Below are 24,669 nucleotides of genomic sequence, written 5' to 3' on the forward strand. Positions count from 1 at the left end.
GGCCGGTATTTGGCCATTAAATTGAGCAGCTGCCCTGTCCCTGTCTGGGTGACTGGTCTCATACCGGAACAAAAGAAGGCGATTCTTAGACCTAACTCTGACAGAAATGACACAGCTGGAAAGAGGTGTCTCTCCCCAGCTGAGAGGGGGAACATGAGTGATTGCTCCAGCCTGTTTCACAGCAGGTTCCCCTGGAGCCCCAGGGACACCTGGAGGGAGCCCAGAGGGGCAGAGAAAGTGCTGCCTTGGGCTGGGCCTCTGCTGCTGAGCTGGGCTGGGCTCCTGGGATGGAGGGAGCTCCTGGCAAGTGGGCAGCCCTGCAGAGAGACAGCTCTGCCCAGGAGCAGCTCCTCTGCAAAGCGCAGCAGGGCTGAGGGCACTGCCTGCAGGCACCGAGGGGAGAGGAGCGAGGCAGAGAGAGGGTAAAGGCAGACGTGAGTGGGAAGGTGCATAGAGCTCACTGGAGCAGACATCTTCACAGCCCTTGACACGGTAAGGCTCTGGCTGCAGGGCAATGCACTTGAGTATTCTGGAGGGATCTCCTAGAGCTGGCACATCCCATGGTTGGTGCAGTGGAGAGGGGAGTGCTCCAGAGCAGTGGTTCTGTGCTGGGGCAGGGACCCTGCCGCCTGCCAGGGTCAGCTCTCAGCCTGCCCAGGGAGCTCCCCATGGCAATCTAGGGAGAAGCTGTGGGTGGAAGCAGCAACCCTCGGCAGGTTCTGCTGTTGAGAGGGTGCTGCATGGGCCAGGGCTGCTCACAGCTCCAGATCATCCCCAGGACATTTGCAGAGGGTCCTTTTGCAGAAGGCCATTGAGGCAGCATTTACCCGAAGGAGAAGATGGCTGGGTGGGCAGTGGGAGATGGGAATTTCCTTCTGCCTTGTGGAAAAGGCAGGGAGACCCCAGTTCTCATTAGCACTTGTCTGAGCTGCTCATCAGTGCCTGCAGACACAGAAATATCCGCGGGCAGTGCCCTGCTGCCAGGAGGGGTCTGCAGGGCAGAGCTGAGCACACAGTGGGGGGGACTGACTGTTTGAGCAGGGACGGGGAGGAGATGTGGGGACAGAGAACCAGCCCCTGGCAGGGGCAGCTCCAGGCACCAGAGACGTGGGCAGGGAGGCAAAAGGATCTGCTCCCAGAAGCGCCATGGGAAGGTGGGGATTCAGGCACCTCTCTGCCATCCCCTGCACTGCAGACGCCTTCCCTGGAGCAACTCCCTGCTCTCCTCTCCCACCCAGAAGAGCCTCTGTCCCCATGGCCCCAGGGTCCAGGGCATGAGTTACCTCCTGCACAGCTGGACCTCCAGAAAAGAAGCACATGGGTCCTACAATTAATATTTATGTGTGCTTTTGTCTGTGAGGTGGAGAGCACAGCTGGGTATGGAGAAGGCTTCCCTGCATGCCTCTCTGCCTTCCTCTCCTTGCTTCGTTTTTGTTTTTTTTTTTTTTTTTTTTTTTGAGCGTAGCAGTATCCTTTCTTGATTCCCTCCCTGTCAGTGATGCTCTTCGTCTCTGGGGTTGGGGTGGTGGTGCAGGTCAGCTTCTCTCCTAACTATGACTGGGGATCCTTCAATGGAGGTGTCTTCATGGGAACTAGGTGCCCAAGCTGTATTTACAACTGTGAGGCACCATGTCATTCAGCTGACAGGGCTGGCGACTGAGCTGACTCGTTCCTCATTCAGCTCAGGGAGGGGGATTTCAATGAGAAATGGTGTGGGATTTTCGAGAGAAGATTCTCCTAACTTGTCACTGTCTATTCCTTTTTGGACAGTGCCCAATGCCCAGAGGAAGCAAATGTCCAATGGCAGCTCCATCACCCAGTTCCTCCTCCTGACATTTGCAGACACGTGGGACCTGCAGCTCTTGCACTTCTGGCTCTTCCTGGGCATCTACCTGGCTGCCCTCCTGGGCAACGGCCTCATCATCACTGCCGTAGCCTGTGACCACCACCTCCACACCCCCATGTACTTCTTCCTCCTCAACCTCTCCCTCCTCGACCTGGCCTCCATCTCCACCACTCTCCCCAAAGCCATGGCCAATTCCCTGTGGGACACCAGGGAAATCTCCTACTTGGGATGTGCTGCACAGGTCTTTTTTTTGGTCTTCTTGATCTCAGCAGAGTATTGTCTTCTCACTGTCATGGCCTACGACCGCTATGTGGCCATCTGCAAACCCCTGCACTACGGGACCCTCCTGGGCAGCAGAGCTTGTGTCCACATGACAGCAGCTGCCTGGGGCAGTGGGTTTCTCAATGCCCTCCTGCACACAGCCAATACATTTTCCCTCCCCCTCTGCCAAGGCAATGCTGTGGACCAGTTCTTCTGTGAAATCCCCCAGATCCTCAAGCTCTCCTGCTCAGATGCCTACCTCAGGGAAGTGAGGCTTCTTGTGCTTAGTGCCTGTGTAGTCTTTGGCTGTTTTGTTTTCCTTGTGGTGTCCTATGTGCAGATCTTCAGGGCCGTGCTGAGGATCCCCTCTGAGCAGGGACGGCACAAAGCCTTTTCCACGTGCCTGCCTCACCTGGCCGTCGTCTCCCTGTTTGTCAGCACTGTAATGTTTGCCCACCTGAAGCCCCCCTCCATCTCCTCCAGATCCCTGGATCTGGTGGTGGCAGTTCTGTACTCAGTGGTGCCTCCAGCAGTGAACCCCCTCATCTACAGCATGAGGAACGAGGAGCTCAAAGGCGTCTTGAGGAAAGTGATTTCAAGGGCTTTTTTCAGGAGGCATAAACTTCCCTTCTGTCTCCACTAAGAACTCCCATGGTAAACCATTCCAGGTCTTTACTTTGTGAGGTGTTCTATCATCATTAGCATCACTATGTTTATAAGTATAATTATCATCATTATCATTATCACTATCATTATGGCGTCATTGAGCTTTCTCTGTCTTGCCTGTAGCATGTATTTATGTCTGTCTGACACTGGGTCAGTGCTGACTCTCTCATAGCAGCTCTTTAATAAATGGCTTCTCCCCAGTGCAGTGCCCGAAGCCTCGACTTGTCTTCCAAAGCTGTTGCCAAGCGTGATCATGAGCAGCTGCACCCCAAAAGGGCCTGTTGCTCCATGGACTCAGGAGCAAAGAGCTCAATGTCATGTTGTGACCTGTTAGAGAGCAAGGTTTGGATTCAAGTTTCTAGTTACAGTGGAGATGGTGAATGGTCACTGAGGCACATATGCAGGGCTGTCCCACATGGGGGACATATCCCAGGGCTTCCAGATATGGCAGGTGATGTCCTTAAGGATGGGAGTCTGGAGTTGCCTGGGGAGCCTGGGGCATCCCCATGGACAGCGTGTGCTTGGGGTGGGCAGTGACATGAGCCCCACAAAGTGAGAGGTCCCCGACAATGGAGTCACCCAAAGGGAAAGTGCTAAACGCAGGGATCTGTAGGGAAACGAGGACTCTGCAGTCCCAGGGGAGGCAGTGGGCACCAAGCAGGTACAAAAAAGGAAGACCGGAGAGTGATTCTTGTCACCCTCAGGCCCAAATGAAGACACCTACTGTCCTTGGGAAAGCACCGCAGTCCCTTCAAGCACCTGCCACATCCAGAGACCCCCAGGGAGGCGGATTAGCGGTAGTGATCCCCATCCAGGTCAAGGCCCTGCAGGGAGCATGGGGAGGGGGCCAGGAAACCTCCAGCTGCATCAGAGGAGGGGTGGGGAAAATTCAGGTGGCAGCTGATGTGGGCTGGAAATTGCCTGGGGGAGACAAATTCTGGCATTGCGCTCATCAGCAGTAGTGCCCAGACTGTGGCTACCCTAAAGCAGGCTCACGGTGCAGAGCCACAAGTCCTTTCTGTCCTGGTGCTCCCTGAGGTCTGGGAAGTGGATGAAGCAGAATCGGCATCCCTCACTCCCCACCCCTTAGTGCCATGGTTCCTCCTGAAGCGTGGCATTGAAAGGGAGGCTGGGAACCTTTGTCAGGGCTTGTGCTGAAGGAAGCATGACCCCGTGAGTTTGCTGTTGTCCCTCAGTCCCTGTGCCCAGCACATGCCCTTGAGACAGTCTCTCCCAGCCCATATGCTGGCCCCAAAGTCACCCCCAATCCTGACCCTTTGTGTTTTCCAGCCCTGGCCATTCACCATGGTCCAGGTGTGGGCTGATCATTTAAATGTGACCAGCTCCACCTACACTGGGAGAACATCCAGCCCTTCCCCAACTCCCACATGCCCAGACCCTGGCAGTCCCCTGTCTACGAACCCCTGCCCAGGACACAGCCAAGTCTGGGCAGGGACCGGTGCTGGGGAGGGCTGCCAAAGCAGGAGGGCTGCCGAGGGATGTGGCACTGAGGTCCATTGGGCAGACCGTCCCAGGGGGTTGTTTTCCCTCCCCTGAATGCAGCCTGCCCCATTGATGCCTGCACAGCTGGGCTGTGTGGCAGCAGAGCTGTGCTGCTGCAGGGATGGGAATGAGAACAAGAGCCATGATGCTCCAGGAAGCTCCCACACTGCCAGGACCCAAATGACCCTCAAAATGACCCTCAAACAGGCAGGGCTGTCACCCCAGTCATAGTACTGGAGGGGCAGGCTGAGCTCCAACAGCTCCAGCTCTGCCAGCAGGCTCTCTGAAGCCAGAGCAGCTCCCCACAGTCAGGAGAGGACTCACGGCTGCTCGCAGGCTTGGGGGTGCCTCGGGGGTGCAGCCCCTGGCACCGCTTCCAGGAGGCCCAAGACACAGAGGCAAGCATCGGTTCCCTGCACCGCAGCCCCTGGTGCCTCCATCCCTGCGTCACCATCCTCTCTCAGGAGCACCACTGGGTGCATTACTCCCTGCCTTGGTTGAAGGGGAGCTGCTGGAGGTCGTCTCTGATGTCCTCCATGGCCCCTGGCTCTGCCCCAGCACCAGCTCCTATTCACTACCACAGTCCTTCTGTAGGGCTTGTCTCTGCTTGGATCTGGCCACCCCAGCCTGCCTGCATGGTTCCAGAGGGTCCCAGCGAGGCTGTGCTTGGAGAGGAGGTTGTGATTCTCCTTGGTCTGAGTAGGTGCGATGATCTGGCTAGGGATCATGAAGGGAAGGAAGGGACAAGAGACCATAGAGACAAGCAGCAGTAAGGGGAATTTCTTATCAGGTTAAGCGAAGAAAAAAAAAACATATATATACTCATTCACAGACATAGAGAGAGAGAGTTTTTTAAACATCTATATACACATATATCACCACAATAGTTGATAAAGAGTGGGTAAGGGGCACAGAGGTTTTCAAAACTCGGCTGGAGAAAGCACTGACCTGCCTGATCTAACCGTAAACTTCTCCCTGCTCAGAGCAGACCTCCAGATGTCCCTTCTGACTCAAATCCTGAAGGAAGAAGGGGCTGGACATGGACTCAGGAGGAGGGGACACTGCTGCATGTTGAGGCATTGCTGCCATTTTTATTCACTCTTTCACCCTGTCCTCAGGGTTACAAGGTGAGGGAGATCACCCTCAGGAGGAGGCTGTGCTCCAAGGGACACCAGGAGTCCAGTTGGTGTGGGGATCTTACAGAAAAGTTCTCAGAAACCCTGCCAGGCATTACAGACCCAGAGAATCACAAAAGAGTTGGGGTTGGAAAGGATCTCTGGAGGTCACCTAGTCCAGCGCCCTTGCTCAAAGCAGGGTCAGCTGGGGCAGGTTGCCAAAAGCCATTGGGTCCAGCTGGGTTGTGAATATTTCCAAGGATGGAGACTCTCTGGGAAACCTGACCCAGTGTTTGACCTCCCTCACATTTAACAAGTGTTGTCTTTTGTTCAGATGGGATTTCATGGGGTTTAATCTTTTTTTCTGTCACTGGGTACCACTGAGAAGAGTCTGGATCCCTCTTCTTCACTCCCTCCCATCAGGTCTTTTTTTACACTTTAATGAGATTCCCCCCAAGCCTTCTCTTCTCTAGGCTGAACAGTCCCAGCTCTCTCAGCCTGTCTTCATGTGAAAGATGCTCTGGTCCTTCGTCATCTTCATGGCCCAGAGCCAGATTCATTTCTGCAAGTTCTCAATTTCGTTGCACTGAGGAGCCCAGAACTGGACCCAGCACTCCAGGTATTGCCTCACCAGTGCTGAGGAGAGGGGGAAGGATCACCTGCCTCTGCCTGCTGCCCTTCCTAATGCAGCCAAGGATGCTGATTGCCTTCTATACACATTGCTGGCACATTGCTGGCTGATGTCGCACTTGTTGTCCACCGGGACCTGCAGGTCCTATTCTGTAAAGGACCTTGCATTTCCCTTTGTGGAACTTCATGAGGATCTCCTCTGAACCACTTCTCCAGCCTGTTGAGGTCCCTCGGAATCCCAGTGCAACCCTCTGGTTTATCAGCCACTCCTCCCAGTATCCTGTCATCTGTTAACTCCCTGAGGGTGCCCTCGCTCTCATCCTCCAGACCAGTAAGAGATTAAACAGTATCGGCCCTAATATTGGACCCTGGGGAACACCATTAGTGACTTGCCTCCCGCTGGAGTTTGTGTTGCAGGTCACAAAAGCTGTGAGCCCAGCAAGTCAGCCAGTTTGCCATTGCCCTCACTTTCCCCTTCTCTAGTCCATTCTTGGTCTAGGAGGGTGTTATGGGAGCCTGGCTGAGCAGCTCCACAGCTCCTCCTGCTCGTCCTCCTTGAAGACAGGACTGACATACGCTTTCTTCCAGTCCTCAGAAGTCTCACCCAAAAGCCATGGGACCTTTCAGAGGTGACCAAGAGTGGCTTCACAATGACATTGGCCACATTGCTAAGCCCTCACGAGCACATCTTGTCAGCTCCCGTGGCCTTGTTTATATCTGGTTTGTCTAAAGGTTCCCTAACCTGATCCTCCTCCACCAGACTTGCCCTCTGGTCTCAGGGGCCTGGGATTCCTGAAGGCCGGTCTCACCAAGAAGGCACTGGGTGCCTTGGCCCTTTCTGCATCCTCTGTCATTACAGCCCCAGCCCCATTTAGCAGCAGGCCCGTGTTTTGTCCCAGCCTTCCTTCTGCTGCTGATGTCACTGTAGAAGCTGCTCTTGTTCTTCAAAGTCCTCCACAGATGCAACTTCAGGTGGGCTTTGGCTTTCCAAGCCCATTCTCTGCATTCTTGGGAAGTTATCGTTGATGGTCTCCAGAAACCGCCTGGATTGCATGTGTCCTGCCCTGTTGTCCTTCCAGCAAATATCAGGGTGGTTCAAGTCCTCATGAGGACCAGGGCCTGTGAATGTGGGGTTTCTGCCTGTTGCCTGAAGAAGGCCTCCTCTGGTGCTTCCTGCTCAGGTGCTCTGGACCAGGCACCCTCTACAACATCAGCGATGCTGGTCTGCCTGCTAATCCTGACCCATAAGCTCCCAGCTAGCTCATTACCCATCCCAAGGCAGAGCTCCATGCGTTCCTGCTGACCTCTTGGATATAAGGGCAGCTCCCTCTCCTTTCCTTCCCAAAAAGCTTGGATCCTGCCTGCATGTGCTTGAGGTCTTTGTCCCCTTGGCCACGGCAGCTGTCTGTGCTACCGACGTCTATGAGGAGACAGGTTGCTCTCATGGCACTGGGGCCTTATTGTCTCCTTGCAGCCCCTGGGAAGGCCAGCCACTGCCATACTCTTGTCCTTCACTAAGCACTGCACATCCCACATCACCCTGCCCCAGGAAGAGCCCTGAGCTCTGTGAGGGACAGGATCTCCCTTCCCACAGGCTGCAGGTCAGCACTTGGCCTTTCTGCTTCATAAAGTCAGCCAAGGCTTGACTCACATCAGAGCCACCTGCACAGTGCCTTTGCCTCCCTGCAATCACAGCCTCCAGTTATCTGCTCTGACAAGTCCATGAGGAGGCTTTGTCAGTAATGGCCCTCAGTGGGGCCCATTAATGCTTCAAGACACCTTGGGTTTTGCTTCTGACTTTGACTTCTTGAGAGATTACTTCTGTCTTCTCTCAGTGGAGGACGTTCATGGACTCAGAGCACCAAATACACCATGGGGCTCATTAAAATGAAGAAAGGCCTAAGGAGTCATGTCTCTTCCATCATCTTCATCAAGTCTTCTCCAGCTAATTAGAGGGGTTTCAGGAGTGGAGTTAAAGAGAAAGATTTCAATGGCAACTTTGAAGACGTGATAGCAGCATTCTCCAGTTGATATTGATCCAGGGTCTCCTAAGGAGGTCTCGACCAGGACAAAAAGCAGTCCCTTGAGGTCCAACACTGTATGGGCATCGGTGCTCCTCATCTCCCCAACCCCACCGTTTCTCTCCTTCACCGCCTGGGACTTAGGTCACTTTGCCTTACATCAGACTTCTCCAGAAGAGAACTGGCTGCAAACAGGCACAGAAGGGTTTTTCCTAATTGTTAAAAAAAACCCAAACAACCAAAAGTATGACATGATAAACAATAAATCACACCTTCACTGTATGGTACATCCAAGCTGCCTCCAAAGAGGTTTGCTTTTCACAAGGGATAACCAGACAAGAGATGTTTTAGACAGACAGGAAATGATAAATAGAATTATAATTCAAGAGCTAGCTATAGAGACAGCTAGGCAGACTACTGAAAGAAAAGTTCAAAGTAGCAACTGGAATGGTGAGAGGTATCTGAATGGTCACAGAGGCAGAGGAAGGGGAATCTGGAGAACAATGGAAAGTGCATGAGTCCAGTTAGTCTGCTGGAAAGGTGACTTCAGACATGATCGGTTTAGTCAGGCCAGGTGGAAATACCGGAAAGATTAGTGAGATGAAATGCACACTATAATACAGAGTAGTAGCAAGGCAAGTACAGGGGGAAAGCTATGTGTCTTCTCACACGATTAAGACACATCCTGAAAATTCTGGCATTTTGGCATGAGAGGAATTACACTGACATTTTATTGAAAGTATTGAACCATTTCAGCTGATTAAAAGGTGCTCTTTTTTTTTTTTTAATATTGAAAAATTTTCTTAGGTTTTCAGGCTGAGTTCCTCTGTCTGACCATAAGCACCCAGTGCCACCTCTAGAGGCCCCAGTGCACCTGAGGTGCTTGCCTGGGACTGGCAGTTATCAGAGACCAGAGCCCCTCGGGAGCTGCAGATGGAGCCTGGGCAGAGGATGCCAGGGCATCGACACTGGCACCAGGCATCTGTGTCCCTGGAACTGCATCCTCCCCAGCACATGAAGTCACCAAAGATGAGTAGATTACTACACACCAAACCAAATCCAGGAGGATAAGAACACAAAGAATCCGAGAGGCTTAGCATTTTCTTCATTCTAGATCATTTTCTTATTTTCTCTGTTGGTTTTATTTTTTGGTTTTGTGTGGGGTGGTTTTTTTGTTTTGGTTTGGTTTTTTGTTTGTTTTTTGTTTTGGTTTGGTTTTTTGTTTGTTTGTTTTTTGTTTTGTTTTGTTTTTTACATTTTCTGATGCTAGTCAGGCCTACAGCATTCAAAGAGATCATTTTCTGTCTTGCAGAAAGCCCAGTGCCCCCCTCAAAAGAGTCCCTGCCCAGGACTGTGCATATCCCTCCTCACTCTTTGCACACAGCAAGTCACATTCAGGTGCCCAGCTTTCTCACCTGCTACAGGGGAGCAGAGTGACCAGTCGCATTGAAACACCTTGGGTTTGCATGACTACATTTCTGTTACAGTGGCTTCCTAAAGGAGTTCTCAGACATCAAACCACGTTTCCTTTTCATCCCCTACAAGGTGTGTGATGCGTGACACTGTTTTAGGTGATGAAATAGATGAGAGTGGTCTCACTCGGTATTAAACAATTCAGCGCAGATGTCTATGACTAATCAGGTTGTCTAGACTTCCCTCTGTAGTCAGTGGAGAGCAAGAACCTATTTCAACTGATATGTCCAGAGGTGCTTTTCTGGCGGTTACCAGCTAATGCTCTGGAAGGGACCCTGGAGGTCCCGTGTCATGTTTCCAAGCTACCCCAAGGAATCCCAGGCAGCAACAGACTCTCTACGTGGCCAAATTATTCAAGACCCAAATGTGGATTTTGTCATGAGTTGAAACCTAGCTCAAAAATAAATCTAGGCAATAACTGAAGAAAAGTCATCTTTCTCTAAACTTCAAATTTTTTTGCCAGCTCTAATGATGTTTTGGTATCAATTCCAATGATTTTCTTCTTTCATTTTACTGACAGCGTCAAGCGTGCACACCACAGTTGTTGCTCTCTCACTCTAGGAACATATTTATGTGTAGTCATTCATAAAACCACATTTCCCACCAACACTGCTAGCAGAGAAACTTTGTTCTGAAGAGCCACTCAGTTTACGTAGGTCAGATCAATCTGCTCCTGAACCAGCTGGAATCTGCTTTTGGGCAATTCTGGACAATGATTCTGCTCTTTCTCTTACTTCTCCACCAGCTCACGGTCATTGCAGCTGTGGCTATCCTCAGCACTGATATACCCGTCCAGTTTTGCCTTTGTTATGAGTAACAGAGTCCAGCCCAAGTCAGCTCATTAATGTCTGTGACAACAGATTCTCTTCAGCATCCTCTGGGATGCTCCTGGGCTGCAGGTGCCCAGCCCTACTGGCCGTCCAGTGATTTGGGGCTTATTAAACTACACCATGAGCAGCAAGACTTGTGACCATGGGGCTTCCAGATGCCTGTGTACATATCAAAGGACAGGAGGGCAGCGGGTGTTAATAAGGATGTCTTGGATAGTACAGGTCCTGAGCATAACGCAAATAGCAGGAATAAGTGGTGGAGATTGTACTGGGGCTGGCTGGGATGGCATTAATTTCCTTCACAGCAGCCAGTGCAGTGCTGTGCGTTGGCCTTGTAACCAAACCAGTGTTGATAACAATCCAGTATTTTGACTGTTGCTGAATATTGCTCACACATCAGCAAGGTTTTTTCCTTTTCCTGCTCTGTCCCCACAGCCAGTAGGCTGGGGATGAGCAAGACGCTGGGAGGGGACACAGCCAGGACAGCTGACCTGAGCTGACCAAGGGGATATTGCATACCATATGATGTCATGTTCAGCAATAAAAAAATGAGGAAAAGGATGAAGAAGGGGAGGATGTGGGTGCTTACGACATTTGTCTTCCCAAGTAACTGTTACGTGAGCTGAGGCCCTGGTTTCCTGGAAATGGCTAAACATCTGTGTGCTGATGGGAAGTAGTGAATGAATTCCTTATTTTGCTTTGGTTGCGTGCGCAGCTTTGCTTCACTTAATAGACCAATAAATAGGTTTTTTATCTTGAACCACAAGTTCTCCCACATTTGCTCTTCTGCTTCTCTTTCCCATTCTGCTGGTGGAGTGTGAGCTTGCAATGGGTGGGTTCTTAGTTGCTGCCTGGGGTCAGCCCACCACACCTGCGTACAGTCTAGCAGTGCTGGAGTCAACATTCTCTTTTCCTTTATTGAGAATTTTCATACTGCCACTTGCTTGACAGATAGAAAACGTTTTCTTCTTGTACGTTGGTCTAGATTGATCAGGGTTGGCCAGAGTGTTGGATATATGTCTCAGACAATATTTATGCACCAGGAAAACTGGCCGTTACTGTGCTAGGTCTGTGTTTTTGAGTATTTGTCTTAACCCTTCCCCTTCTGGTGTCCTCAGGACCCATTCCAAACTGCATTGGCTGGCCTTTGGAAATCCCGGGCCAAGGGTCTGGGTCATTGGCTGTTTTTTAGCTCCCAGATGGATTGCAGCAAATCAGCAATGTGGCATTCCCCTTTTAAGGTGCCCTACCCGTATAGTATAAAAACCTGCACTGTTGGACGGAAGGCAGGCCTTACTCCTGCACACAGAATTCCCTCAACAAATAACTCTTTGTTCATTTAATATTGGGTTGGCTGACTTCAGGTATTGTCCCCAACACACCCTTGGCTGGACTCAAAGAGCATTTTGTCTGGGAAGCTATCCTAAGAAGCAGCCTCATGCCAACTTCATTCTGTAAACTGAGGGACAAGCCCTGCAGCAAAAGTGGAAGGTTCATGGGTGAGGGTGGTAACTGAAATGACGAGCAATACATCTTTTGGTCTGGCTCTCTGGATGCTCAGAAGCAAAAGAGCTCTGAAGAAAAGTAAATCTGGAATTGCTGCTTACAGAAAACACATTTAAAACTCCTTATTAGCCAGTTGGAGCAGCAAAATTCTTGTTAGTGTAGGAACTGTCTGTCTCATGCCATGACCAATGACACTGGAGTAAAAGCCCCAGTCCAGCAACAACGTGTTGAAGGCCCACGGGCACAAGTGCAGATTGACTTTGTGGGACCTCTGCCAGCGACAGCTTGAGCTTTGCCAGAGCTTTGCCTTCCTAAAAACACTGAAGTTAATATATATATACATTTCTCCCTTGTAAACTGTCCTTGCTGTCACCTCCCAGCAGCTGCTTCATGGCCCCTGTCAGAGCCAGCCCTGTCCCTGCACTGACCCGGCCCTGCTGCCCCACCAATGCTGTATCATCAAGGGAAGACCCATGGTGGAAGGAAATGCACGATCACTCATCCTGGAAGGGACCTTGGGAGGTCTGTCGGCCAAGCAAAACCGTGGTCAGTGGAAAAAGGGAAACACAGGTTGGGCTGTTTGTATGCTATACGATGTTAGTGTAAAATGTATACCTATATAGAAACGCAGACAGTACAGATCCCTCCAGGAAGCTGTCTTAGACACTCTGTCTCTCCAGAACCTGGCCCTGGGATCCCCTCGTCCCCCTATGCCCAGACAAGAACACACACATGCAAAGAGTTCTCTCCAGCACACAACCACAGAACTATTGAGCCATCCAGCTTCCACCTTTTCTGTGTTTCCTCTTCATGCTTGGTTCCAGTCAGGAGCTCCTTTCTCATCCAGGCCTTCCTCCTGCCACCTCTGCAGGACCTCCTGCCTGCTAGGGTGGACCATTTTGGAGCTGAAAGAAGAGACCCTTGACCATCAAACAGCTCTCTGCACCCCTCTTCTCTGCAGGGCTGTATCCCATGGGAGTCTTCCAAGCAGGTCAGGCCAAAGCCTGCTCTCCTCAAGTCCTGCTCTTTGCCTTGTTCCCCTCTCTCAGGAGCCTCCACTCTGCCTTCTCATCCCTGACCAGCTCTTCATTGTTTGTAAGTAGGAAGTCCTACAGGGTGCCTCACCTCACTGCCTCCTCAGTCACCCTTGTCAGGAAGATCATTGAATCGTAGAAGCATAGAAGCATTGAGGTTGGAAAAGACCTCTAAGATCGTCAGGTCCAACTATAAACCTAACGATGCCAAGTCCACCACTAAACCATGTCCCTAAGCACTACATCTACCCGTCTTTTAAATACCTCCAGGATGGGGACTCAACCACTTCCCTGGGCATCTGTTCCAATGCTCAGTAACGCATTCAGTGAAGAAATTTTTCTTAATATGCAATCGAAAGCTCCCCTGGCACAACTTGAGGCTGTTTCCTCTTGTCCTATCACTTGTTACTTGGGAAAAGAGACCGACCCCCACCTCGCTACACCCTCCTTTCAGGTAGTTGTAGAGAGTGAGAAGGTCTCCCCTCAGCCTCCTCTTCTCCATGCTAAACAACCCCAGCTCCCTCAGCAGCTCCTCATAAGACTTGTGCTCTAGACCCTTCACCAGCTTCGTTGCCCTTCTTTGGACACTCTCAGCACCTCAGTGTCATTCTTGTAATGAGAGGCCCAAAACTGAACACAGTATTTGAGGTGCAGCCTCACCAGGGCCGAGTACAGGGGCACGATCACTTCCCTGGTCCTGCTGGCCACGCTATTCCTGATGCAAGGCAAGATGCTATTCTTGGCCACCAGGGCACACTGCCAGCTCATTCAGCTGGCTGTCCACCAACATCCCCACGTTCTTTTCCACCAGGCAGCTTTCCAATCACTCTTCCCTGCGTGCCTGTAGTGGTGTGTGGGGTTGACCTAAGTGCAGGACCCAGCACTTGGCCTTCTTGACTCTCATAAAATTGGCCTCGGCCCATCAATCCAGCCTGTCCAGATCCCTCTGTAGAGCCTTCCTACCCTCCAGCAGATCAACACTCCTGTCCAACTTGGTGTCATCTGCAAATTTACTGAGGGTGCAGTGGATCCTCTCCTCCAAATCATTGATAAAGATATTAAACAGAACGGGCCCCAGTACTGAGCCCTGGGGAACACCACTTGTGACCGGCTGCCAACTGAGCGGCACTGACTCAATGAACTCAGTTCATTTTCCTCAGTTCATTGAGTTCCTCAGTGAACTGGCTGCACGCGGACACAGCATGTTTAACTTCCTTGCTAACAAACAAATTTAAACATGATGTAATTCAGGAAACCATAAACTGCTCTCCTCAACCTTATGCTAAGTGCAAACTGCATCTGACGCAGTCCGCCTTTCTCAAGGACCATTCATACAAGAGCTCTTTGAGACCTAGAGATAAAAAAGAATAGACATAAACACAATTGAAGAGTGGGCTAAAGAGATATTGAGACATACTACTGGAAGATAGGAAAGTTTTTAACTCCCTGAAGCTGGAAGCAGCAGCTACATAGTTTCTTCAGCTTCTTCAGTGGGTCTTTGAGCTCCTGGTTCCTCAGGCTGTAGATGAGGGGGTTCACTGCTGGAGGCACCACTGAGTACAGCACTGCCACCACCACATCCAGGGATGGGGAGGATGTGGCAGGGGGCTTCAGGTAGGCAAAAAACGAGGTGCTGACAAAGAGGGAGACCACAGCCAGGTGAGGGAGGCACGTGGAAAAGGCTTTGTGCCGACCCTGCTCAGAGGGGATCCTCAGCACAGCCCTGAAGATCTGCACATAGGACACCACAAGGAAAACTAAACACCCAAATGTTAAACAGGCACTAACCACAAGAACCCCAACCTCCCTGATATAGGCATTTGAGCAGGAGAGCTTGAGGATCTGGGGGATTTCACAGAAGAACTGCTCCAGGACATTGCCTTGGCAGAGGGGTAGTGAAAATGTATTGGCAGTGTGCAGCACAGCACTGAGAAACCCAGTGCCCCAGGCAGCTGCTGCCATGTGGACACAAGCTCTGCTGCCCAGGAGGGTCCCGTAGTGCAGGGGTTTGCAGATGGCCACGTAGCGGTCATAGGCCATGACAGTGAGGAGATAAAACTCTGCTGTAGCACAGAAAAAGAAAAAAAAGACCTGTGCAGCACATCCCGAGTAGGAGATGGCCCTGGTGTCCCACAGGGAATTGGCCATGGCTTTGGGGAGAGTGGTGGAGATGGAGGCCAGGTCGAGGAGGGAGAGGTTGAGGAGGAAGAAGTACATGGGGGTGTGGAGGTGGTGGTCGCAGGCTATGGCAGTGATGATGAGGCCGTTGGCCAGGAGGGCAGCCAGGTAGATGGCCAGGAAGAGCCAGAAGGTCAGGAGCTGCAGCTCCCGTGTGTCTGCGAAAACTCGGAGGAGGAACTCGGTAATGAAGCTTATGTTGGACATCTGCTGCCTCTGGTCATGAGTGACTGTCCAAGGAGGAAAATGCAGTGAGAAGTTAGGGGAGACTTCTCTAAACAAAACAAAAGCCATTTCTCCTAGATGCTCCCCTTTCTACACCCACCCCCTTTTTACTTTTCTATGAGAACTTCCTTTAGCTCCATTTCTGAAACCCTGCTTGGTGCTGGCTGAATGTGCCATGAGAAATACGGGCTCTGCCTGCTGCCTGCCGAGGAGTCAGCCTACTCTGCAGGAGTGGGTTCATGGGAAAGGTGGGGGAAGGACCCAGTCCTGGTGTTGGACTTTGTCAGATGAAACTGCTCCTAACGCAGAAGGGCCTGTCAGCACCTGCACTCCCTGTGGTGAGGAAGCAGAATGGCAGAGGGCAATTTCAGAGTTTATTCTTAAAGTTTCCCTCCGTTTCCCCTGGGGAGTGTTCTTGGATGTCAGAAACCTCAGAATTTCTGCTGCCCTCAGGGAGAACAGAGGGAGTCCTGAGAGGCAGGAGGATTGCCTGTGGCTTAGAGCAGAGTGAAGGGAGCTGGTCTGTCCCTCCGCCTTGTTCCCAGATGCCCTGGGCTTGCACCTTTCTGAGATGGAGGGTGATCACACTCCCATGGTGCCCTGAAGACCACCAGACACTGCTGAGAGCAGAGGGATTCACTGCAGACCACTAAATGTCTCACTCGTTCTCAAGGTCTCAGAACCCCACTTCTAGCCAAGGACACACATGCCTCATTTCACCAACCCGACAGCATTTCCTCGGTCGTAGAGTCTCTGCGTTCTCCGTGGGGCTTTCAGAGAAAAGAGAGGTGCTATGGGACAGCTTTGCATCCTTGAGGGCAGTTCAAGGCTTGGAAGAACACATCAAACAGACAGCCAAGTGCCCTAAAGATGGCATCTCAGTAAGTGTCAGCTCATTCCCCAGCCCCACAGACTGTATGGATGAGATCTCCACAGGTGAGAGGAAAGCTGGGACACCTGTTCCCATGGACACACCTGCATGGGATGACACACAAGATCAGTGTGTGACTCTGCAGCTGAAACTCCCATCCCCAGAGAGCCTGACAGCAAGAACAAAATAAAATAAGAATAACCTAGACCAGTGGAGAAACAAGTTAAAATAAGGTGAGGGTCTGGCTGAGAGACGCCAGGTTAGAAGCACTCAGGCACTGACTCAGGACAGCGTTACCCTTACCCAGCTGTGCACACCACCTCCCGGACACCAACATTGCCGGGCAGCTGCTCTCAGCCCCTGTGCTCTGCAGAGGGAGAAGGGCCCGTGGCTGGAGAGCTGCACCACGGCTCTGCTGGAGCTCTGGCTGCAGAGGAGGTGGTTCACGCCTTGGACCCCGCGGCCCTGAGGGCATGGGGTTTGCTGGGTGGGAGAGGAGGCTTGCTCATTCTCCCTCCCACAACATTTCTGGTTTTAGTTTCCTCTCATTTCCTGATCATATATCTGCTGCCTAGAGATTTTTTTTTTTCCCTGGGAGGTGTTTCCCTGTTCCATGTCTTTTCCCTGCTAACAAACCCCATGTGAACCTCTGGGCACTCACCTTGGCCCTACAGAAACCCTTCTCTTTGCAGGGACTGGCTGGGCACATGTTCCTGTTGGGAGTGGCAAAAGTTCAGAGCAACCCTGATGGGTCCAGCAGAGGTGATGCTGGTGCTGTCCATAGGCAGAAGAGCAGTTGAAGGCACTTTAGGAGGCTATTAGCAGACCTACTGGCCACTCCAAGTTGCAGCTCAGGAGTCTCAATGACTTGTTCAAACTTGACAGGTCCTTTTCTCTTTCTCTTTCCCTCCCCCACTGCCCCTCTTCTCTCCCCTGCCCTCACAGTATGAAACTGAAAACACAGACTCGGGAAATCTCCTTATCTTTATTGTAAACCCTGCCTTGAACTTCCCCTTGAAACATCCCCTTGGAAGTTTCGTAGTGGTGATCTGGAGCTGTGAGCGGCCCTGACCCACGCAGCAGCCTCTCTGCAGAAGAAGGATCCTGTCCTGCCCTGCCAGAGGTTGCCTTCCACTCACAGGTTCTCCCTGCGGCATCGTGGGCAGCTCCCCGGGCAGGCTGAGTGCTGACCCTGGCAGGCAGCAGAGTCCCTGCCCCAGCACACAGCCCCTGGGGTGTTCAGGGACCCTGCTCGGAAGGACGGCCCTGGGCACCCCTGGCTGCACACCCAGCTTCACACCCCTGCAGTTGTCCCCAGGAGAAGGCAGCGATCGTGCCCTGTCCCTCTGACCGTGCAGCAGGGAAGCCCTGCTCTGGAGCATGTTCCTCTCCTCTGCAACAGGGATACTGTGAGAGTCATCCTGACAGATCCTGTCAACTGTGGGATGTACCAGCTTCAGGAGATTCCTGCAGCCAGAGACTTACTGTGTCAAGGGCTGTGAGGATTTCTCCCTTAGTGAGCTCTCAGCATCCTCCCACTGCTGACTGCCTTTAGCACCTCCCTCTGCCTGGCTCCTCTCCCCTCGGTGCCTGCAGGCAGCTCCCATGCTAATTACTGGAGATGAAGCCCTGGAGTGAGGTGTTCAGATGCAAACACCTGGTGACATTTGAGGTGCCAGAGCTGGTCCAAGAGACATGGAGGTAACTACATGTTCTAATGTATCTGCTCTGAGAGACAGGGTGGTATCTGGGGCATCATTTCTGAGCAGGAGGATGATTTCCTTTGGACAACTGAGATGACAGCAGATGCACACGTTTAGGACAAGAGAATCTTTCTCTAGTTGTTATTTTCTGGGCAGCCTACACAGGGATTCAGCTGATCAAATGGACTCATGGACCACAGGGAGAGCTAAGTCTCTCGCTTTCTGATCTCCATCAGCTGTACTTCCCAGATCTCTCCTGACTATCATGAGAGTTGTCTCGTTTCATCCCCACATTGCCTAACAGATTTCAGGACAGTTACTCAATGTAATGGCCAAAGAAAGGCCTGTAGTGTTATGTGAGGTGCCAAGGCTTTCACAGACAGCTACGTGCAGCTGGCAGGGACAGCACTGGTCCTGCACAGGAAAGCTGCCCCCCTTCAAAGCGTGTGTGTGACACACAGCCCAGACAGCACTGCCTTTGTGCAAGCCACCGATTGCCACCACTGCCCTGCAGCAAGGTCTGTCCCTGCTCTAGCCAGTAGATGCAGGACAGTGCAGGAATAGGAAGCACATCACAGCGGGGTCTGCACTCGTGTGCCTACACTCTCAAGCTGCTGGTTTTTCTCTCCGCCACCCTTTACTCACCCCCTTGATGATACAGGCAAGGAACAGAGCAGCAATGTTCACAGTGTGCCTGTCAGCAGCACCTTGTTCTTGCTGGAGATCAGCTTCACCTCTGCCAAACAGCCTCAGGAACAGCGTAGACACCACTGACAGCAGTCAGTGGTCCTCAGAGAGGGTCTCCTGGTCATAGAAACTAAACCCCTGTTGCTGGTACTAGCTGTGCAACCAATTGCTGACCCACAGGATCTGTCCAGTCCCCAGGCCTCTCCCCCTCACCAGCAGGACTGAGGAGAACACTGCCTGTGCCACCATGCCCATCACCCCCAGAGCCATGCAGTCACACTCAATCCTGTGCAGGTTTGGCTGTGTCATTGGTGCCTACAGGGAAGAGCAGCACGGGGTAACAGTCCAAGGTTTGGAAAAACTTTAGCAGCCTCTCAACACTGCACCTTTTGATGAAGGACAGTGGACAGTGTTCGTTAGAAGATGCTCGAGGTTAGTAGCAGCTTGTTGGAGTCAAGGAATCCTGTAGCCGTCCTTACCTGGCAGCAAAAGGCACCCTCAGCTTCCTCAGAGGGTCTCTAGGAGCCCACCAAAGATCTTAGACATTTTCAGGACACTCTTGGACAAAAGCCCTTAGGAAGTTAATGGGAATTCATTGCTCATCCCAATGTGAGCAGGAGGTTAGTCTAAAGACCTCCCAAGGTCCCTTCCAACCCGAATGGTTCGGTGATTCTGTTGTCTCTGATGATAGCTCCCGCGATTCTTGCAGTCATGAATTCCCTCTCTGCATGTGGGTTAGCACCAGGCATGGCATCCCCAGAGCCAGCCTCTCCTCGTGGTGTGATATTGCCTCTTAGGCCTGAAACATGCTAGGTTCCAAGTTCAATTGTGAATGACGTCATGTTCAGACTGGACCCTCCTCACAGCCTGCAACACCTGCGCATGACAGCATGGTAACTAGTGAGAGTGGCACATGCAGAAAGCCAAGTGGAGGGGGCTGTGAAAGCCCTTGATGTGTTTCATTAAGGAGGATGGCCAAGCCCTGACCCCAGGACCCTAGGAATGGGGATCCTTTCCTTCCTGGGTGTCTCAGGGCTCTTGCTAGGGGCAGAGAGATGTGAGGGTTTGTGATGCTGAGTGCAGGTCAGTGCTAAGACACCTCCCAGGCTCTCTCAGGGGAGAGGAGGCAACAAAGTATGGGGGCTGCAAGGAACTGGTGTCCTCACATGGGCCTCAGCCCAAGAGTCAGCAGCCCTAGCCAAGAGAACAAAGACCTCAGTTCTGGGTCCCAGCCCTACCAAAGCCCTTGGCTTTCCCCACCACAGGCTGTCCTACACTCTCCTCTGTCTGTGCCCGTTTCTCTGCAGATTTTAACCACCACCCCTGCTTCCCCAGCTCACTCTGCCCCCATGATATCCCAAGGCTTACTGATAACTCTGTGTCCTCACTGTTCTTCAAACACAAAGGTGTGGTTTTCTGAGGATTTGCCAATGTCTCTGAGTTCCCCACAACCCATCTGGCTTCTTTCAAAGCCCTGTTCACGTTCCTCTAGCACCCAAGATGTCCTAGCCCCAGACTTGCTTGAATCCTCACGTGCTCTGCTCTCTCCCTGCACTACCATGTGTCTCACAAACCCTTCCCTCTTCCCCTGCAGTGGCAGGACCTCAGCCCAGGAGGTCTGTGCATCCTCCACACTCATCGATGTTTCCTGAGGTCCATCCAAGTGTGGGAAGTGAAGGAGGTAAAGGGAGCATGGTCAACTCACGGTGCATGACTGAGCACAGCCATCCTCAGCAGCGGGCGTTCCCCTTCTCCTAGGGGATGCACATCACATGGAAATGTCTGTCATCCCTGATTTGCAGAAGAGGGGTCTTCCCTCCCGACATCTTCCCAGGACAAACCTCCTCCTCTTCCCCATCCACACACATCAGTTGCTTTCCATTTCTGGGCTCAGATATGCTTAAGGATAAAGGATAAAGCCATCAGCCACCTCCTTGTTTCCCACTGACACCCCTCGACCCTCTCTCTGAGACCTACGCACAGCCAGTCAGTGTTGCTTACAGCCACTCACTCTTCAGAAGTGGCCTTAAGCTTCCTGGATCTTCCTGGTGCTTGTTAACTATCTTCCTGGCTCCCTCCAGAGCCCATGGCAAACTTTGTTGTCTATAACAGGGCTTTTACGACCGTCTGCTATGAAATCTTTGTCTTTTTAAGATCTTCTGTGCAGAAAGAGTAGCCACAGAAAAGTACCAGGTACACCAACAGAGATGCCAGTAAGAACCAGGTGAGCAACACCCAAGGCTGGGACTCCCTGGCATGGAGTCTCTCCTGCTTGTCACCTTTTCTCATGAAAGAAACAGGAAAACTGTCCATGCCATGGAGCTCTGCAGCAGGAAAATGGAGCTGTACCTAGCGTCCGGTGACACAAGTGGGATCAGCAGGGAGAGAGGACTTCTGTAGGGAAGGCTTACCGAGGCAGTACCCTGGCTTCACCCAGATCAAAAATAGAGACCAGGCAGTGTGCTGACGTGATGGGGAGAAGTGTCCTGGGGTAAAAGAGTGTGGAGGAGAGAAGGCTGGAGAGACTTGGTTTGCAGAGAGTTGAGGCAGTACTTTCCAGGTCTGAGCAGCCTGAGCTTTGGAGACGAGGAAAAATAAAGAAGCTCTCAAGGATGTTTTGGAATTAGTGGTACTGTCCCTAATGGCAGTAACAGGACAGTGCTGTAAGGGAACTCCTTCGTATTCGCGATGATGAACTGAAGCTCTTCCATTTCATCTTTACTTGACAAAATAGCTACAAGTTCTCCGTGATTAGCCTCTGGCATGCAATTCTTAGAACAGTGCTTTTTCTCTCACTGCTAACTCTCTGTTACTATTTAATGCTTACAGCTCTTAGACAGAATTGCCCTTAAATCATCTCTGCTCCATCTGTTTCTCACAGTTTTCATCAGGACAGGGAGGTGGAATAGGGGAGTTGTTCTGTTTTTAGCCAAAGGCGGCCAAGGGACAGATCCCAGGTTAGTGAAAAGGCACAAAGGAAGGCAAAACCTTGATGTGGAGCACACCGCCATGACACCGTTACCTGCCTTTCCAGTCTCTGAAGTCCTAACTGTGCAGCAGGGAGCCTGGAAGCTCTGAGCTCCCTGCATCTGCCCTGCATGTCAGCATGTAAAATGAGACTAACCTAGTCATCAAGGTGGTTTTGATTGTCTTCAGAGCCTAAAGCACCGCATGGGTCAGGAGATTGGGCAGGACACATGAAGAGGAATCACGCTTCTGTGGACAAAAGCGTAGCTGTTCCCAGGAGTCTCAGGTGGCATGGCATACCGATTCCTGGGTGCAAGGAGCTGGTCAGGTGCCTTGTCTCCATGTCTGCAATGGTGGCCTCCCACCAAAGGGTGGGGTATCACCAACCCCAGGGTCAAGCTGGCTGTGGCTTTGTGGAGCTGAAACCTGAAACCCTCCAAACATGGAAATGAAAGATCCTCTCTGGATGTCCTGCTGCAGGGCAGCACCACCTGCCTTGTCAGGGTTTCCTAAGGCCCAGGGTGAAGCTCCCGGGAGGAACTTGGTGGCTGTTGCCTCTGCCATACCACCTGACACCGCAGAAGAGTTTGGCTCCACCACCTCTCCAGGTCGGTGTCACCTGCTTTTAGACTGCCCTGTGCCTCTCCTTCAGCAGACTAAAGAGGCCCAGGTGCCTCCACCTCTCCACACAGCTCATGTGCTTTAGGCCCCGAAGCCCATCATGACCGACTTCCTCTGGACCTTCTCCGGTTTCTCCACCCTCCTTTCAAAATGGGAACCCCACTGGCTCCTATGGCATAAGTTTTATTCAGGTAGAATAATAATTTTGACAGAGTTCAATGAATTCGATGGAATTTAACAAAGTTTAAGAGTGGTTGCTCAAGGTTCAATAAGTTTGATGATGAGGTTTACTCTATTAATTACTGCATGGAAGAAACATACAAAGGAAAATTGAGTTGCACTCAAGTTCACATGATTCACGGGGAGACCAGGGATACAAAAGGGTAAGGAGGACCCTCCCATTGAGTCACGAGGTTCAGAGTAGACCTCCTTGCTTTCTAAACTCCTGATGGAGCTTAGGTGCAGCTAGGTCCAATCTTAGTCTCAGACTCGGACAACGATTTATGTCTAAGAGATTATGTTGGCAAAATTTGTCAATTCAGCATGCAACCAAAGTTGCCAAGACAAAAATCAAAGTTACCATGCTACAACGTTCTGCACGATATCAGTCTCCTACCAAAGATCTGTCGCTGGTAAAAGGTCTCTCTGCCTCGAGGAGCAGCCTTGAGAGGTGTCCCAGCTCAAGGGGAGATCACCACCAGGCACCCACGCTGCCTAGCAGGGAGAGCTCAAAGAAGGCTCACTGAGGCTGTCGTATTTATAGGATAAAGTGGTTGGCTTGCAGTCAAATTACATGCGATAGGAAAGGTATGCAGGAGGCTCCTTGTACCCCCGAGTTTCTTTGTTCCTTGATAATTGAGTCTTGGAATAGCCACCCACTATTCCCGTGTCAGTCGCATGATTGGTGTTCCAAGCTCATAGACATCATGTACCCCTCGGCTCCTTTGTGGGTTTTCAGAGAACAGATAGAAACTAGAGGAGTTCATGGCCTGGCTACGGCTCACGCCTTTACCTCTTCTGAAGCCTGTACCAAACTACTGCTAGTTTGGTTAAGAGGTCGAGGGCATCCATCGCAACTGGCTGCACACAGGCCACATAAGGATTTTTCCTATTTGCAAGCAAAGCAAAGCATGATCAGTTTTCACAAACAATAAAACACACTCTGTAACCACAGGCTAAGTACAAGCTGTCTCTAATGAGGTTGCCTTTCTACAAGGGATAATCTTATGAGAAATGTTTTAGATAGATAGGTACAAACAAATAGATTTGAAAACAACTCAAGTGTCGGCTAAAGAGACGATTAGACTACTGAAAGACAGGCAAGCTTTGAACTCTGTGAAGCACAAAGCAGCAGCTGGGTAGGTGAGAATTATCTGAATGAACAAAGAATAATGGGAGGAGAAACTAAGAGACTAATGGAACTGGCCTTTGCCTAGAGAGTCTGCATCTGCAAAGATGGCATTAGAAATGGTCATTGTATGGGGACAGGTGAAACTGTTTGAGAGATTAGAGAAACTAAAGACACCATCTAACAGGCAGAGGAGTGATGAAGAAGGTACAGGTGAAGATCAGTATTTCTTTTGAATATCCCTTCTGAAAGGTCATGGGATTGGTAGAGGTCTCTTGTGAGTGAGGACAAGCAAATGCTGCACCCGTCTTTGAAAGAGGACAGAAGTTCAAGCCAGGGAATCCCAGGCTGTACAAGCTCGCTTTGGTGAGGAGTAAACCATTGAATGAGTGCTCTTGGGTGACATTCCTGAGCACCCAAAAGAGAAGAGCATCATCGTGGACTTCCCAAGGGTAAATCATGCCTCACCAACCTGGTTGCCTTCATGAGGAAGTAGCTTCCTTTGTGCATGAGGGGACATCAGGTGATGTCATTTACCTCAGCAAGCCTTTTGGCAAGGTCTCCCTTAGCAAGGTCTCTACTGTTCTTGTACCCAAGTTAGGCCATTACAGTCTGGATGGACAGACAAACAGATGGGCAAAACACCGCTTGGATGACGAGGCTGAGAGAGCAGTGGTGAAAGGGCCAGACTCTACCTGGAGGCCAGGGGAGATACTGGCGTTTGGTGAAGTGGCACAGGGGACTCTCCTGAGCCCTGTGCAGTTTAACACCTGTATCCATGACCTGGAGGAGGCAACTCTCACCACATTTTTCAATGTCACTAACATGGGAGGACCATTCCTGTGCCTTAGGGATGCCTTTCAGGGGAAACCTGAGAGGCGGGAGGACTGTCCTGTGGGGACCTTCATGAAATAGAAGGAGGACAAAGGCCAGATCCTGCACCTAGGATAGACTAGTTGGGGCCTGGAGCACATTATGGAGAAGGAGAGGCTGAGAGAGCTGGGTTTTAGCGAAATCCCTCAGAGTGAAACCCTGGAGCAAGGATGCAGGCCAGTTGGTGGGATGTCAATCAATGGATTTTTCAACATTTGTTGAGACAAGGTCATGGGCACCTGATCTAGCTGGAGCTGTCTGAGAACTGGCTTGGCTGAGAGAGACCAGCTGTGGCAAGAGCTCTGTGACTT

At 51.4% G+C, this 24,669-nt stretch overlaps 3 protein-coding genes across 3 annotated transcripts in view; 1 reads left to right on the top strand and 2 right to left on the bottom strand.

Moving 5' to 3' along the window:
• Nucleotides 1–24,669, bottom strand: part of LOC309603298 (olfactory receptor 14J1-like) — a gene marked incomplete at both ends in the record, with an annotated part of 41,091 nt that overhangs the window by 9,357 nt on the left and 7,065 nt on the right. The window lies entirely within an intron of this gene.
• LOC309603301 (olfactory receptor 14C36-like) lies at nt 1,794–2,750 on the top strand (the record flags this gene model as incomplete). Its single annotated transcript, XM_082338183.1, has 1 exon — nt 1,794–2,750. The coding sequence occupies one exon, from the start codon at nt 1,794–1,796 to the stop codon at nt 2,748–2,750; it is 957 nt and encodes a 318-aa protein (XP_082194309.1).
• LOC309603268 (olfactory receptor 14A16-like) lies at nt 14,302–15,270 on the bottom strand (the record flags this gene model as incomplete). Its single annotated transcript, XM_082338154.1, has 1 exon — nt 14,302–15,270. One exon carries the CDS (start codon nt 15,268–15,270, stop codon nt 14,302–14,304), a length of 969 nt encoding a protein of 322 aa, XP_082194280.1.

This window comes from Platalea leucorodia, assembly GCF_965183815.1.
Source record: "Platalea leucorodia genome assembly, contig: HAP1_HAP1_SCAFFOLD_46, whole genome shotgun sequence".
Lineage (NCBI taxonomy): Eukaryota > Metazoa > Chordata > Aves > Pelecaniformes > Threskiornithidae > Platalea > Platalea leucorodia.